This window comes from Leptopilina heterotoma, unplaced genomic scaffold (assembly GCF_015476425.1).
Source record: "Leptopilina heterotoma isolate Lh14 unplaced genomic scaffold, ASM1547642v1 Lhet_45, whole genome shotgun sequence".
In the NCBI taxonomy this organism is placed as follows: Eukaryota; Metazoa; Arthropoda; class Insecta; order Hymenoptera; family Figitidae; genus Leptopilina; species Leptopilina heterotoma.
Genome location: NW_025111086.1, coordinates 3,218,286 through 3,234,611, shown reverse-complemented (window position 1 = coordinate 3,234,611; position 16,326 = coordinate 3,218,286). Strand labels below are relative to the sequence as shown.

The 16,326-nt window shown below is 19.2% G+C and overlaps 2 protein-coding genes across 14 annotated transcripts in view; one reads left to right on the top strand and one right to left on the bottom strand.

The window, feature by feature from the left end:
• LOC122507102 (sodium-independent sulfate anion transporter-like) overlaps positions 1-16,326 on the bottom strand; it is a 146,341-nt gene that overhangs the window by 25,474 nt on the left and 104,541 nt on the right. For 7 of the 13 annotated variants that reach the window (XM_043619634.1, XM_043619633.1, XM_043619637.1 and 4 more), the window contains exon 2: positions 13,084-13,332. The exons of 4 other annotated variants lie outside the window; for them this stretch is intronic. In XM_043619634.1, the coding sequence (XP_043475569.1) occupies positions 13,084-13,096 (13 nt within the window). In that variant the 5' untranslated portion in view covers positions 13,097-13,332. Of the gene's footprint in view, positions 1-13,083; positions 13,357-14,019; positions 14,040-16,326 lie in introns of those variants that run through there. 2 more of the 13 variants (XM_043619636.1, XM_043619631.1) reach the window with 2 other exon arrangements.
• Positions 3,310-16,326, top strand: part of LOC122507104 (trissin receptor-like) — a 78,515-nt gene continuing 65,498 nt past the window's right edge. Inside the window, exon 1 of the mRNA XM_043619643.1 lies at positions 3,310-3,874. Within this exon, the coding sequence (XP_043475578.1) occupies positions 3,852-3,874 (23 nt within the window). The 5' untranslated portion in view covers positions 3,310-3,851. The remainder of the gene's footprint in view (positions 3,875-16,326) is intronic.

Below are 16,326 nucleotides of genomic sequence, written 5' to 3'. Positions count from 1 at the left end.
AATTTGCAATTATTTTCAAAAGCAATAAAATAATCCTTCTCTGAAATTCAATTATTTTCAAAATTTTTAGTGAAATTCATGGCAAAATTCAATTATTTTTCTAAATAATAAATTTATTTTCAATTCCATTTTTTCCATAAAATTTTTTGAAAGTTTTCAATTATTTTCAAAAGCAATAAAATTCTGCGTAGAAATTCAATTATTTTCAAGTTTTTAGTGAATCTCTTGGCGAAAATTCAATTATTTTCCAATTTTTAGTGAATTTCTTGTCGAAAATTCAATTATTTTCAAATATTTTTATAAAATTCTTCGCAAAATATCAATTATTTTTAGAAATAATTCAATTCTTTGAAAAAATTCAATTATACTTTCAATACAATTTCTTTGTTGAAATTTAATTATTTTCAAAAATTATAGTGAAATTCTTTATGAAAATTCAATTATTTTCAAAAATTTTGACAAAATTCGTAATGGAAATTCAATTATTTTCAAAAGTTTTAGTGAAATTCATGGCAAAAATTCAATTATTTTCCTAAATAATAAATGTATTTTTAATACAATTTTCCATGAAATTTCTTGAAAGTAAATAAAATTGTTTTAAATTCAATTATTTAAAAAAATTCTTCAATCTTCGCAGAAATTTAATTATTTAAAAACTTTTAATTAATTTCTTGGCCACAATTCAATTATATTCAAAAATTTTGACAAAATTCGTAGTGGAAATTCAATTATTTTCAAAAGTTTTAGTGAAATTCATAGCAAAAATTCAATTATTTTCCTAAATAATAATTGTATTTTCAATACATTTCCATAAAATTTCTTGAAAGTATTCAATTATTTAAAAAAATTCTTCAAAATTCGTAATGAAAGTTGAATTGTGTTGAATTCAATTTGAATTAAATTATGATTTTTAATTCAAAACAATTTTTTTGCATTCATATTTTTTGTTATTATTTAATCTAAAATACATTAAATGAGAAATTTCACTAATTGCGTGAGACACATTTTTTCCTCTATTTAAATAAAAAAAAATATATTTTCCCTTACAAAAAAAAAATACTATTTTCTAAGAAATCGTAAAAAGGCAAATATCCAAATATCTCCTAAATTATAAAGATGTATTTTCAGGGTAAAAAATCTTCGCACAACACGAGACATGTAAACAAAGAAAAAAAGTAATCTTCAGAAAAGCGACGAAAATTTTTTCCTACGTGTATTTCGAATAATATTGAGTGTTTCTATACATGTATTTTTTATTTTTTCTCCGCACGTGTAGTGGGGAAAAAGTTTAATAAACACCAAGTTCAAGTCGTTCTCCAAGCAAGGAGAAAAGAGAGGTAAAGAGCGAGGAGAAAAGAAAAGGTGGGAGAAAAGGTAAACTGTCTTTTGTCTATACAAGACAACATATCCTTTCCCCGTGACAGTTCGGTGACAAAAAAAAAAAAAAAAAAAAAAAGAAAAAGAAATTCATGCACTGAAAATGCAGCAATGTTAGCGCGTGCGCAAATTAAAAACGTAAACGGGAATGAATGGATGTTACCGTTCTCACAGTATCGCGCAATACGGCGACGAGGACTGTCGCTTTTTTTTATAGGAAAAAGAAAGAGTAGAAAACCGAAAAAATTCGAGAAAAAATTGTTGAGAAAAAAATAGTAAATAAATTAAAATTAAAGAAAGAAAAAAATTAATGTCGGGATAAATTTTTCTACCACTTTCGTTTTACTCCTAAAAAAAATAAAATAGTTTATTTAAATGACGAGAAAGGGGAAAATTTTCACTAAGCAACAAGTTTTGAAAAAAAAAAATATTTCTTCCCCCACTGGAGAATTTTTTTATTCTAATTTAAATTTAAAATTTTAATTATTAATTATTAATTAAAGTTGTGTATTAATTAATTTATGTTCTCTATTAATTAAATTAAATTAAATCAACTATTAACTAAAAAAACTATTAATCAAAAAAATTATTTACTAAATTAAATTATTAATTGTTATTCAAGAAAAATATTTAAAGAGTATTTTACAAAAGAGAGAGAAATTCTGTACTTGAAAAAATTATTTTTCTTCGAAGTGGTTTTATTTTAATGGAACAATTTCAAAAAAGCGAAAATAAAATAAAAAACCGTCTTTCGAATTGCATTTATTGAAAAAGTAATTTTTTGCAATTAAAAATGAATTATGAATTCAGGAAGTAAATTATATTGTAAGAAAACGAATATATTATAATAAAGGGCGAATCCGGTTTATATTGGAATAAATAAATATAAAAGGAAATAATTATAAAGAAAAAATTTAGTGAAATAAATATAATAAAATAAAAACAAAATAAAAAAAATATAAATAATAAAAAAATATAAATAATAAACAAAATATAAGTAATAAACAAAATATAAATAAGAAAAAAATATAAATAATAAACAAAATATAAGTAATAAACAAAATATAAATAAGAAAAAATATAAATAATAAAATAAATGTAGAAAAATAAGAACAATAAAATAAAAAAGAAAAATAAGTGTAATAAAATAAAAATGAAAAATAAATGTAATAAAAAAAATAATGAAATAAATGTGAGAATATAAAAACAATGAAATAAATATAATAATAGAATATAAAAATTTAATCAAAGGAAAAAAGTAAAAAAAGAAGAAAAAAAAAATTAAAAGAAAATGGAAAAGGAAAAAATTAATGAAAATGTAATAAATAAAATGTAATAAACGAAATATAATAAATAAAATGTAATAAATGAAATGTAATAAATAAAATGTAATAAATAAAATGTAATAAATATAATATAACAAATATAAGATAAACAATATAATATAATAAATAAAAAATAAGAAATATAATTAATACAATGCAGTTTAATATAATACAATAAAAATCGAATGAAGAGTGAATTAAATTTTTTTAAAACTCAAAAAAAAAAAATAAGTGCAAGTGAAAAAGTGAAAATAAAAAAAATGACATAAAAAACGAATTGTCAAGAATCCCAAAAATAGTTTTCCCCCATTGAAAAGAAAAAATAGAAGAAAAGTTGATATGTGCGTGTGTGTCTTTATTTTAAAATCAAAGAAAAAAATATATTAAAAACAAAAATCTACGTTGCGTGAAAAATATATTTATTCAGAATTAAAACTCTATGAAAAATAGATGGATGATAAATAGATTTATTCAAAAAAAAAAAAAAAAAACAGTGTTTCGTGAAAAAATTTATTTATAAAAAAAAAACTGTTGCCAGAAAAATATATTTATACAAAAAAAAACTTTATTGCGTGAAAAAATATATTTAAATATTAAAAGTAAAAAACTGTGTCGCGTGATAATAAATAATTTATTGTGATATTTGAAATTTTATCCCCCCCTCCAAAAAAAAAAAAAATCAGTGTACGATCCTAGAATATTTATTCATAATAAAAAACGGACTATGAGTTGGAAATATTTTATGCATGAAGAAGATGAGCCAACACCAACAGACAGAGTTTATTTAGAAAAATTAATTGCAATAAAAAAAAGTCTCACTAAACGAAAACTAAAGCAATTGAAGAAAAATGATTCTTTAACTCGATTTACACCGCGAGAAAAAATATATCCTAATAACTAAGAAAAGAAAAAGCAGAAAAGCAGAAAAAAAGGATTTTTAAGCAGAAAAAGAAGAAAAAAACAAGAAGAGAGGAAATTGACGATTTAAGCGGAGAAAAAAAAAGAAAAACATTAAAAATGAGAAAAGCGAGTGCTTAGAGAGTGAAGTTTTTTTTTTAAACATCTCCTTCACAATGCGTGACATGCAACGGATCAATCAGAACCGTTGCGAAACGCAAATGCATCAACGAAAAACACGATAACGAACAAATGGAAACTGACGGTAATTTCAGGTATGTAATCAATTTTTATTATATTTTTTATTTTCTTTACTTCATGATTTTCAATTTCAGATGATTCATTTTTTTTGTGTGTGTGTTTATTCTCTCTTTAAAGAATATATGAAAAATTATATTTTTTATGAGAATTTTTTTTTTCAATTCAAAAATTTTAATTCATAATTTGTTTGATAAATATTGTACAATAGAATAATAAAACAAAATATTAACAATTAAAATAGAACAAAACATCAAAGTAAATGAAAAACAGTAAAATGTCAAAAATCAAAAAATTGGACAAATTAATTATTTATAAATAATATTTTAATTCAAAATTCTTTGATAAATTGTACAATAGAATATAATAAAACAAATATTAACAATTAAAAGAGAACAAAACATAAAAAGAACAAATGAAAAACAGTAAAATGATAAAAACAAAAAATTGAACAAAAAATTAAACAAATAATTATTATTATAAGTAGTATAATAATAATAATAATAATAATAATAATAATAATAATAATAATAATAATAATAATAATAATAATAATAATAATAATAATAATTATTATTATTATTATTATTATTATTATTAAGTAGTATTATAATTATTATTATAAGTAATATATAATGATAATTTTCGTTATGAATATTTTTATTATTTTTATTATTAATATTATTATTACTTTTATTATTATTATTTTTCTTATTATTATTATTATTATTATTATTATTATTATTATTATTATTATTATTAATTTTAGCATTAATACCAGTATTATTAATATTTTCCCTATAATTTTAACTTCCTTTTTATACATTTGAAAGTAACTTTAACAAAATTTACAAATTCTTTATTCAAAAGAATTTTTTTAATATAAGAAAGACATGAAAAACGATTTTTATGGGCAATTTAAAAAATCTTATCAAAACATCAGAGCAGAAAGTAGAAAAAAAAGGAAAGAGCTTCTCATTAAGTAACAATTTTAAATTCCAATTTTATTTTTGCTTCGTGAAAAAAAATTATTCTTAACTTTCCTTATTTTATATTTGAATAAAATAATTTATTTCTATAATTAATTATTAATATTACATACTATAAATATTATTTATTTATTTATTATAAATATTATTATTACTAGCTAATGTTACGCGGGAAACTCGATATTAATTATGTATTATGTTATTAATATTATTATGCAAATTACAAAATTTGTCATTTTTAAATGTCATCTGAAATTTTTGAATTACTTTAAATTAAAAATTGAAAAAAAAAATATTCAATTATTAATTAATTATTATTATTTATTATTTTCAAAAATTGTTAAAACTTTATACGAAACAAATAAACAATTCAACTATTTTCAAATATTTTAATATAAAATTCTTCAACATTATAATTCAATTATTTTCAAATATTTTAAATTTTTAATATAAAATTTTTCAACATAATTCAATTATTTTCAAATATTTTTATATAAAATTCTTCAACACAATTCAATTACTTTAAAAAATTTTAATGGAAAAATCTTCAAAATAATTCAAATATTAATAACAAACATATACATGAGATTTTTACCAATTTTCATAAATTTCAATTATTTTTATAAATATTAATAAATTCGTTACAAGAATTCAATTATTTTTATAGGTAGCAACATTTTTTTTTTGTAGAAATTCAATTATTTTTAATACAATTTTAATAAACTCGAAAATATTCCATGTCTTGTTTTCTAAAAATTTTAATGAACTTTTTGACAAAAACTCAATTATTTTCAAAAATTTTAAGGAAATTCAATTATTTTTAAAAATTTAAATAAAATTCTTTGCAAGATTTCAATTATTTTTAAAAGCAATAAAATTCTTCTCTAAAATTCAACTATATGTTTAAAAATTGTAAAAAAAAATTCTCGTCAAAATTTCAATTATCTTTATAAATAATAAAATTCTGCTGCAAAATTCAATTATTTTCAAAAATTTTAATGAAATTCATGACGAAAATTAAATTTTTTTTAAATATAGAAAATTTTTATGAACTTCCTTGATACTATTCCTGTATTCAATTATTTAAAAAAGTTTAAAAGAAATCCTTCGCAAGATTTCAATTATTTTTATAATTAATACTAAATTTTTTACAAGAATTCAATTATTTTCAATTAATATAATTTAAAATATTTTAATACCATTTCTCAATAGAATTCAATTATTTTTAAATATTTTAATAATTATTCTGCGCTTGATTTCAATTATTTTTATAGGTAGCAAACTATTATTTTGTAGAAATTCAATTATTTTTAATACAATTTGGATAAAATTTCTCAAAATAATTCAATGTCTTATTTTCTAAAAATTTTCATGAAATTCTTGCCAAAAACTCAATTATTTTCAAAAATCTTTAAGGAAATTCAATTATTTTTAAAAATTTAAATAAAATTCTTTGCAAGATTTCAATTATTTTCAAAAGCAATAAAATTCAATTATGTTCAAAAATTATAAAAAAATTCTTCTGCAAAATTCAATTATTTTCCAAAATTTTAATGAAATTCGTGGCAAAAATTCGATTATTTCCCTAAATAATAATTTTTTTTTAGTACAATTTTCTATGAACTGTCGTGACAGTATTCAATTATTAAAAAAAGTTTTTTTTAGAAATTCTTCGCAAGATTTCAATTATTTTTAGAAATAATAAAATTTTTTGCAAAAAATTCAATTTTAATGAAATTCTTCTGGAAAATTTAGTTATTTTCCAAAAAATTTTAGTCAATTTCTTTACGGAAATTCAATTATTTTCAATAGTTTTATAGTGAAATTCTTTGCGGAATTTTAATTATTTTCCTAAATAATAATATTTTTCGCGGGAATTAAATTATTTTTAGAATAATTCTCTATAAAATTTTTTTGAAAGTATTCAATTATTTAAAAAAGTTTTTTCGAAATTCTTCGCAGAAATTCAATTATTTTCAAAAGTTTTAGTGAATTTCTTGTCGAAAATTCAATTATTTTCAAATATTTTTTATAAAATTCATCGCGAGATATCAATTATTTTTAGAAATAATAAAATTCTTTGCAAATATTCAATTACTTTCTCCAAAAAAATCCCATTATCTATTTTTAAAGATTTTAATGAAATTCTTCGTTGGAAATTCAATTATTTTCCTAAATAATAATATTTTTCGCGGGAATAAATTATTTTCAATACAATTTTCAATAAAAAATTTCTTAAAAGTATTCTATTCTTTAAAAATAAGTTTTAAAGAAATTTTTCGCAGAAATTCATTTTTTTCAAATTTTTTAGTTAATTTCTTGGTCTAAAATTCAATTATTTTCCAATTTTTAGTGAATTTCTCAGCGTAAATTAAATTATTTTCAAAAATTTTGATAAAATTCGTAATGAAAGTTCAATTGTGTTGAATTTAATATTCATTAAATTATGTTGAATTCAATTTTAATTAAATTACGATTTTTAATTCAAAACCATTTTCTTGCATTATTATAAAACAAGGACAGTCATCAATAAACAGAAAGTAAAATTAAATAATATTAAATTAAATTTATTAAAAATAAAAATTTTTATCAAAAATTAAAAAATCCTTCGATAATAATAATTTTTTATCTTTGCCCGTATATATTTTTTTTAATAAAGAAACTGAATGAATTGTTTGTCCAAACTTTCAAAACAATAAAAATTTCCTTCACTGAAAAAAAAATATTACAAAGGAAAACTAGAGTAAAAAGAAATCAAAGACAAAAATAAATAATAAATAAACCACTATCTGTGAAACTAAAAGAAAGGGCCATTCAAAGAACATTCAGAAAAAAATAATAAAACAAAAAAAAATTTTCTGGAACTTTTGCAAAAAAAAAAATTTTCATAGCACATAAATTTTCAAACATTCATCAACTTTTATAATACTTGAATATCAGAAAAAAAATTTTTCCCTCTTTTCTAAGGGGAGACAAAAAAAAGGGCGTCGAGGGGGATAGACGGAGATAGAAGAACGAGAATATAAAAATATAACATAGTCATAAATTTGTCCATTCAGTTTTGCTAGATAGAAAATTCATTGTTCGATAACTGAATTTGCGGTTGGTTCCAAGAGCAGACGGAAAATTGTAAAGAGTAGCTGTGTGAAAATCAGATAATAAAATATAGTATTGCGAGAGAAATTATTTTTATGCATTATCTTTTAATTTCTTCCCTTCTTTTTTTTATTAATTCGTACATATTTTTTTTTTTTTTTTTTTTTATTTTGCAAACGAAAAACGAAATTGCAAATTAGAGAAATGTCCCCTATTTCTTTAATAAAATAGATGAGAGAAAACTTTCTATATTTTTTTTAAATAAAAAAATAATTTAATAAACACAAGTTTTCATTTTAGATTTAAATATAAATCACAATATTTTCTCTCGCGCAGTGATAAATGGATTTAATGAAAAACAATATATTTATAGAACTCTCTCTTTCTCTCTCTATTTGTCTCACTCTCCTCTTGTTTCTTATATAATAAATTCATTGAAAGGGTGTAATGCCGTGACTAAGATTATTAATCATTTCCCTCAAAGTGGAAATTTATGAAATTTCATTTTGTAATGTACTATTTTTTATGCGTGTGCAAATATTTATTCACATGGGTCATTCGCGTAGTTAATTAATTGTTAATTAATATTTGAATATTCATGAATTTTTATAATTTCGTTATTTATTGTTTTTTCTTTCATTTTTTTCCCCCTAACGAAAGCATAACTTTTATTTCTCAATAAAATTATTGTTCACAAACTCATTCTTTTATTTTAGAATAAAAAAAACATTACATATTCCCGTTGTAGAAAATTTTTAATTTTCATTTAATTTACATAATTTCTATTTCTTAATTTCAATTGTTTTAATAAAATTCAAAGTTTTTTAAAAATAAAGCAAAAAAAAAATGTTTATAAATATTAAATTCTATTTGTCAATTATAAATTTTAATTGAAAAAATAAAGAAAAATAAAGAAAATTTTTATTGAGAAAATAAAGGAAAAAATTTTACTCAAAAAAATGTTCTGTTACATTTATTAATTTTCATATTCAATTATTATCTAAAATTGTAAATAAAATATATTTTTAAATCAATTTTTATTCGAAAATTCTACGAGAATTCAATTATTTAAATACAAAAAAAAGTTGCGACTGAGCTACAGTACTGGCCAGTACTGGGTACAGGGTAAAAACTCTTTTCTAAAAGACATTTTTAGAGACTATAATTTTTAACAAGTGTTGTGTTTTTTAATAGAAAAATTTATATTATGATATATGAATATTTCTATTTATTTGTGTGAGTATCATGAAATTATTTTTATAACTATTTTCAATATTTTATTTTAATACGAAATAAACACAAACATACACACATACACATACACATAATGTATTACACTACAAATTAATTTCTGTAATTGTATTTAATATTTGGTTGTGCTCAGAAATATTATTTTTGTGAAATGTAGTTTTCTAAATTTTCTAAATGCAAATTAGAGTTTTCCTTAACTTACACTCTTTCACTTCTAAAACCTTTTCAGGCTTCGCGGTCAACGTGTACCTACCGAGACCCGATCATAAAAATCGGTTCGGGTGAAGTACTTGCAATGTATAACGTTACCCTCTCTCTTTGCATTTTTTATCTCTTTCTAATATACACTAATTTTTGTATTTTTCATCTTTTTTCTCTTTTCAGAAGCGACGCTTTCCTTTGCGATCGCCATTTTTGAAATTAGTCTTAGACCCGTTCTCGTCCTGAGCACAACCTCGCTCCGAGAATCCGAAAATAAATTGTTAATTTGTTAAATTTTAATAATTGAGTTTTATTTCTTATTATTTGCACCCTACCGACTAAAAAGTAAATAATTTATTGAAGAATTGAATGTTTTTTAAAATTGAACTCTCATTTAAAGAATTTGATCAATAAATTTTTAAATAGGTAATTAAAATTCTTTTGACGAATTTCAATAAAATTTTTGAGAATAATTTCATTTTTCGAGAAATTAGATTAAAATTGTATTAAAAATAATTGAAATTCTGCCATGAATTTTATTATTTATGTCGAAAATAATTAAATTCCTAAAAAGAATTTTATTATTTTCGGAACATAATTAAATTTCTGTGAAGAATTTCATTACTCTTGAAAATAATTGAATTTCTGCAATAATTTATAATTTCTCCAAAATAAAAATTTTTTTTTCGTGTTTTTATAACTAAAATTCTTCCTTAAATCAATTATTTTTAATAATTTCTGACAAAATTTTTTTTCAAATTTTCAAATTTATTTGTTTAAAATTCAATTTGACAAAATTTCTGTTATTATTCGAAAATTCTTCAATTAAAAATAAATTATAAAATAACAACTTCAGAAAATTTCAAAAAAAATTCAATTAAACCTTTTGAAAAAAATTAATTTCACAGAATTATTAGTTAAAATTTTACTTTTCAAAGATTTTAATTTGACACCTTTTTTAGAATTTAATTATTTTTAAAAATTCATGCTCTAATGCTTTTAATATTCAATATTATTATCTAAAAAATTTGAACTGAAATTCATTTTTAAAATCAATTTTTATTAGAAAATTCAACTAGAATTCAATTATTTAAATATAAAATTTTTACAGAGATAAAATTATTTTCGTAAATAATAAAATATTCGCTGGAATTTAATTATTTGCAAACACAATTTTCATAAAATTTTTCGAAAAAAATCAATTATTTAAAATGATTTTTATAAAATTCTTCGGTAGAATTCAATTATTTAAAAAAAAAATTATTAAAGTTCTTTGTAAGAATTCAATTCTTTTTTTAAACATTTTAATAAAATTCGTTACAAGAATTCAATATTATTTTAAAAATTTTTTTTATAAAATTCTTCGCTGGAATTCAATTATTTAAAAAAAATTAATAAAGTTCTTTGTTAGAATTCAATTATTTCAAAATATTTTAATAAAATTTTATAAAATTCTTCGAATCAATTCAATTGTTTTAAAAAATGTTGATCAAATTTTCGATAAAAATTTCAATTATTTTCAAAAATTTCCCTCAATTCAATGATTTTATTCGGTATTTATGAAAATAATAGAATCCCTGTAAAGAATTTTATTATTTATGAAAATAATTAAATGTTGTCATTTTCATCATTAAATTTAGGAAAATTATTGAAATTTTGCTAAGAATCTCATGAAAATTTTTTTTTAAATAATTGAATTTCTAAAAAAAATTCGAGAATTTAAAAAAATTTTTGAACATAATTGAATTTCTATGAAATTTTTATTATTTAGGCAAATAATTGAACTTTTGCGTAGAATTTTATTAAAATTTTTTTTTAATAATTAAATTCTTTTGGAAAATTTTATTAAAATAGTAGATATATATATTGAAAATCATTGAAATTTGAGGAAAATTTTGTCAAACAATTGAAATTTTTCCAAGAATTTCATTAAAATTTTTGAAAATAATTTTGATTTCGAAGAAGAAATTTATTATTTATAAAGATAATTGAATTTTTGATGAGATTTTTTTTAAATTTTCGAACATAATTGAATTTTTGAATAGAATTTCATTACTTTTGAAAATAATTGAATTTCTGCAATCATTTGTAACTTCTCTAAAATTCAAATTTTTTTAGTCAATTTTGAACTAAAATTCTTCTATAAATAAATTATTTTCAATAATAATTAATTAATTAAAAAATTTTAAAAAATTTAACTAATTTTAGAATACTGCAAAATATTATTAAATGGACTAATTTATTATCAATTTTTCAATATAATATAATTGCCCCGTCAATAAAGTAAATAAAAAAAAATAAATAAGAATGTTTATAATTATAATATAATAATAATAATAATAATAATAATAATAATAATAATAATAATAATAATAATAATAATAATAATAATAATAATAATAATAATAATAATAATACACTAAAAAAAATATATATTTGAATCACCTCAAAAATTAGTTTTGAATTAAACGCAATTTTCATTCAATCAAATTTATTACTTTAATTAAATAAAATATGTTTAATTCAAACTTTTTTTTTCTTCAGTTGACTACATATTTTTCTATTAAAAGAAAATATTTCTCAGTGTAATATTAATAATAATAATTAATACACTAATTATTAATACTAATAAATAATCATGTATTATTTTATAATAATAATAATAATAATTCTATTTCGAGATAGAAACTTTTAATTAACACAAAAAAAAATATTTATACAAAAAAAACTATACATTGCGCGAAAACTTTAAGAATGTAAAAAATTTCCATTTTATTCTGCTCAACTATATGAAAAAAAATTTACAGACGAAAAAAATTATTAAAAATATTCTTTATAATGTTATTTATTGAGTGAAAAAAATTCTTGAGCTAAAAATATTGTAAAAGTGTAGATAAAGAGCAAATAAATTTGCAGGGAATATTCAGAATATAATACAATATTGTAAAAAATTTCCTCCATAGAAATATTCTTTTATATATGAGATACGCTGCAAATTAAAAGTAATTTTTTTCCTTAAAATGAAAAAGAATTTATTATAATCCTAATTTGCGAAAAATTTATATTTTAAAAAATATGAATAGAAAAATAATAATAATAATAATAATAATAATAATAATAATAATAATAATAAAAATAATTATAATAGAAATGACAGCAATGAAAATAAAAATAAAAAGATAAAAATAAGAAAATAAAATTAAAAACAAAAAAATAAAAGAATATAAATAAAAACCGAAAAATAAAAAACTGAAAATGAACAATAACATCAATTTTCTTAAGAATAATACCTACTGTTACTAATAAGAACAAGAATTATTAAAATAGTCGATGGCCCTAGTCGTTAAGGCACGTGAATTACTGAGTAGAAATTATGGGGTCTGTGGTTCGATCCCCAACACCCAGATATCATTTTTAATAATTGTTATAATTCTTTGCGATTCAGGACTAATAATAATAATAATAATAATAAAGAATAATAACAATAAATAATAATAATATTATTAATAAAAAATAACAATAAATAATAATAATAAATAATAATGCCGACTATTATAAATAAATACCCTAAAATTGAAAATATTATTAATACTAAAAAAAATTAATACAAAAACGGAAGTTCGTGCATTTACATTCGAGGAAAAAGCAATAACAAAAAAAAGAAAAATTTCGAGTAGCTTTATACATACCAAACGAATCCATGACTATTTATCAAGATGCCTTTTACAAGTACTCCTTTTCTTCCTGAATACACACTGTTTTATTTCTTATCAGTTTATGGTTTATTCAATATAGTGATTCTTCTATCGACGGCATATTATAGATATACACACTCGTTTCACTATATATTAGACGTCAGAGCTAAGAATTCTTTAAATCCTGACGTCTTATTGTTTCACATCCTTTGTCTATAATATTGCCGATTCTCAATGTACATCCTTTCAAACAAATTGATATACGCACTGAATATATATTATATTTTTTCTTTTTTCTTTTTTCTTCACATTTTGCAGATAAACTCAAATATTTACAAAAAAACACGAGTATATCTCAAATATTTATTTCGATATCATAATTTTTTTTTTTTTTTTGAAAATAATTTATTCAATTTGTTTAGAATTTTTTTGTCCAGAAAACATAATTTATATGAATAATAAATAATAATCCACACGTGAATATTTATGAATATTTGAAATTTATTTCTTTAATTCATCATTTATTTATTTAAAATAGGGAATTATTATTATTTATTTATTTACTTAGTTGTTTACTTATATATTTACTTATACTTATCTGTTTATTTATTTACTTATTTGTTTATTTATTTACTTATTTGTTTATTTACTTACTTATTTATTTATTTATTTACTTACTTATTTGTTTACTTATTCATTTATTCGTTTTTTAATTTATTTACTAATTTTTTTATTTATTTGTTTATTTACTTATTTATTTACTTGTTTATTTATTTATTTACTTATTTATTTACTTGTTTATTTATTTATTTACTTACTTATTTATTTATTTATTTATTTACTTACTTATTTGTTTATTTATTCATTTATTTGTTTTTTAATTTATTTACTAATTTGTTTATTTGTTTATTTACTTATTTATTTACTTACTTGTTTATTTATTTTTTACTTATTTGTTTATTTGTTCCTTATTCTCTATTAAATTATTTGTTGAGTTATTTATTTATTCATTCATTTATTTTTTTAAATTAAAATTACGAAAAAATGGGAGACCATCTCTGCTGGGAATCGAACCCCAGAACCTTCTAATGACCGGTTGATTGCTCTCCCACTGAGCTACTGAAGAATATTCATTGATACACTTTATTCTCATTTACTTTATTATTTATTAAACCTTTATTTATTGACTTATTTATTTATTTACATATTTGCTTATTTATTATTTATTCTACATTCACTTATTGTTTATTTATTCATTTATTTGCTCATAGTTAATTATAAATATTATCGTAAATTATTTACGAAAAAACAAATAAAAGAAAAAATTGTTTTGAATATTGCATAATTTATTTATTTAATAAATAAATAAATTATAATTTATTTATTAAATAAATAAATTATGCAATATTCCAAAAAAATTTTTCTTCAAATAAAAAAAATGAAACGTGTAAAATATTTATTCGAAATAGAAAAAGATATTTATTTTTTTTATTGACGAGGAATGAGAATTGAAAAAAGTTAATGACAAATATAAAAAAAAATTTATCAAAAATATTTTAAGTGTGTTTAGTATGCGAATAGATATTAGACTATTTTATCGAGATTTTTTTTTTTACTTTAATGAAAAAACAATGGTTGAATAAAAGAAATTTTTTCTGTATTAAAAATTGGAAGCTAACAAAGTTATTTTCATATCAAAAACGTGATGATTACACGCTAGCATTTTCTTTTTAATTTATATATATATATTGTTGTATATAATAAATTCTGTTAAATGCAAATATATAGCAGACTTATTATTCATAAAAGTTAATTTCTAAAACAATGTAAAATATCTGTACTGCATGATAATTAAAAATAAAAATAAAAATAAAAATGATTTTCAGATATAATTTCATGTTTCTACTTATTCATACTATTCAACACGGAAATTAAACTTTATTAAAATTAAAAGTAATTCTCGCGATACTGAACTAAAATTCATATAATATAAAATAATTGTCTTCCTTTGTGTAATCATTTTACATTGTAAATAAATAAATAACAAAATTGCGAAATATGAGAAAATAAATATCAAAATTGAGAAATATATTTAGATAAATAAATAAGCAAAGAATTGTGTATCTAAATAAATGAATAAAATTTAAAAAAATTTATTTCTCTGTTTTATTCAATTTAGATGATTGAAAGTAAACAATAATAAATAAAGTACAAGTTTAAAATAACTTTCGAAAAAAAAAATTGTTTCCAATGATATACACAACAGAAATCAAATTTACTCTCTTTACAATTCATGTTTGAATAAAAAATTTTTGTTTATAGTGAATTTTCTTTAAAAGAAACTTTTTTCTCTCTCTCTCTCTCTTCTTTCTTTAAAAAGAAGGAAAAAAATCAAACAAGACTTTTTAACTTTGTGCTGAAATAAACTTTCATACAAATCGAATTGTATTATATTCTCAAAGAACTTCTTTTGAGATTTTAATTCTTACAAATTTCAATCTTAACCTTTAACGAGAGTGTATATAGGTGGATTTTGTCAGAACTGTGTTTGACTTATCGTAATAACTATTAAGTGTTCGTTAAAATAAAGTTGCACAGGAAAAAAAAAATCAGTTCAAAGTTCAGGAAAGCGAGCAAAAATTTTTTTTACATTGGAAAAAAATAATTAAACACTGAAAAAAAACTTAAAATTAATTATTTCTCGGAGATATTAAATTTTTTATATAACTTCTTTTGCATTTGTAGAAAATTTTAAAGGAAATATCATAGAATTTCCAATTTTAATCAAATAAATATTTACTTCAATCAACTAATTTTTATTTAAATCAAATAATTTCCAATTTTAATCAAATGAATATTTATCTGAATCAAATAAATATTTACTTGATTCAATTTTTATCAATTAAATATTTACTTGAGGGTAAGACTCCGTCAGAAAAAAAGCGATTTGCAAGTGGTCTTCCGATTTCTTCGAAACCTTGGGAAATAGAAGTCTTATATGAATTAAATTTAACCCTAAAAGGATTTTGAAAAATTTTCAAACTGGCGGCCGCTACGCCATATTGAAAATGAGTGTTGCGTTTTTTTCAAAAATTAATAACTCTGAAACTTTTTAATCGATTTTAATAAAATTTACAGGCGATATAGTTAAAAATACGTAGTTTAATTTGATATTATGAACAAAAAAAAATTTCCAAAATTTGTCAAAAAAAAAGTCAAAAAAATTTTTTGAATTAA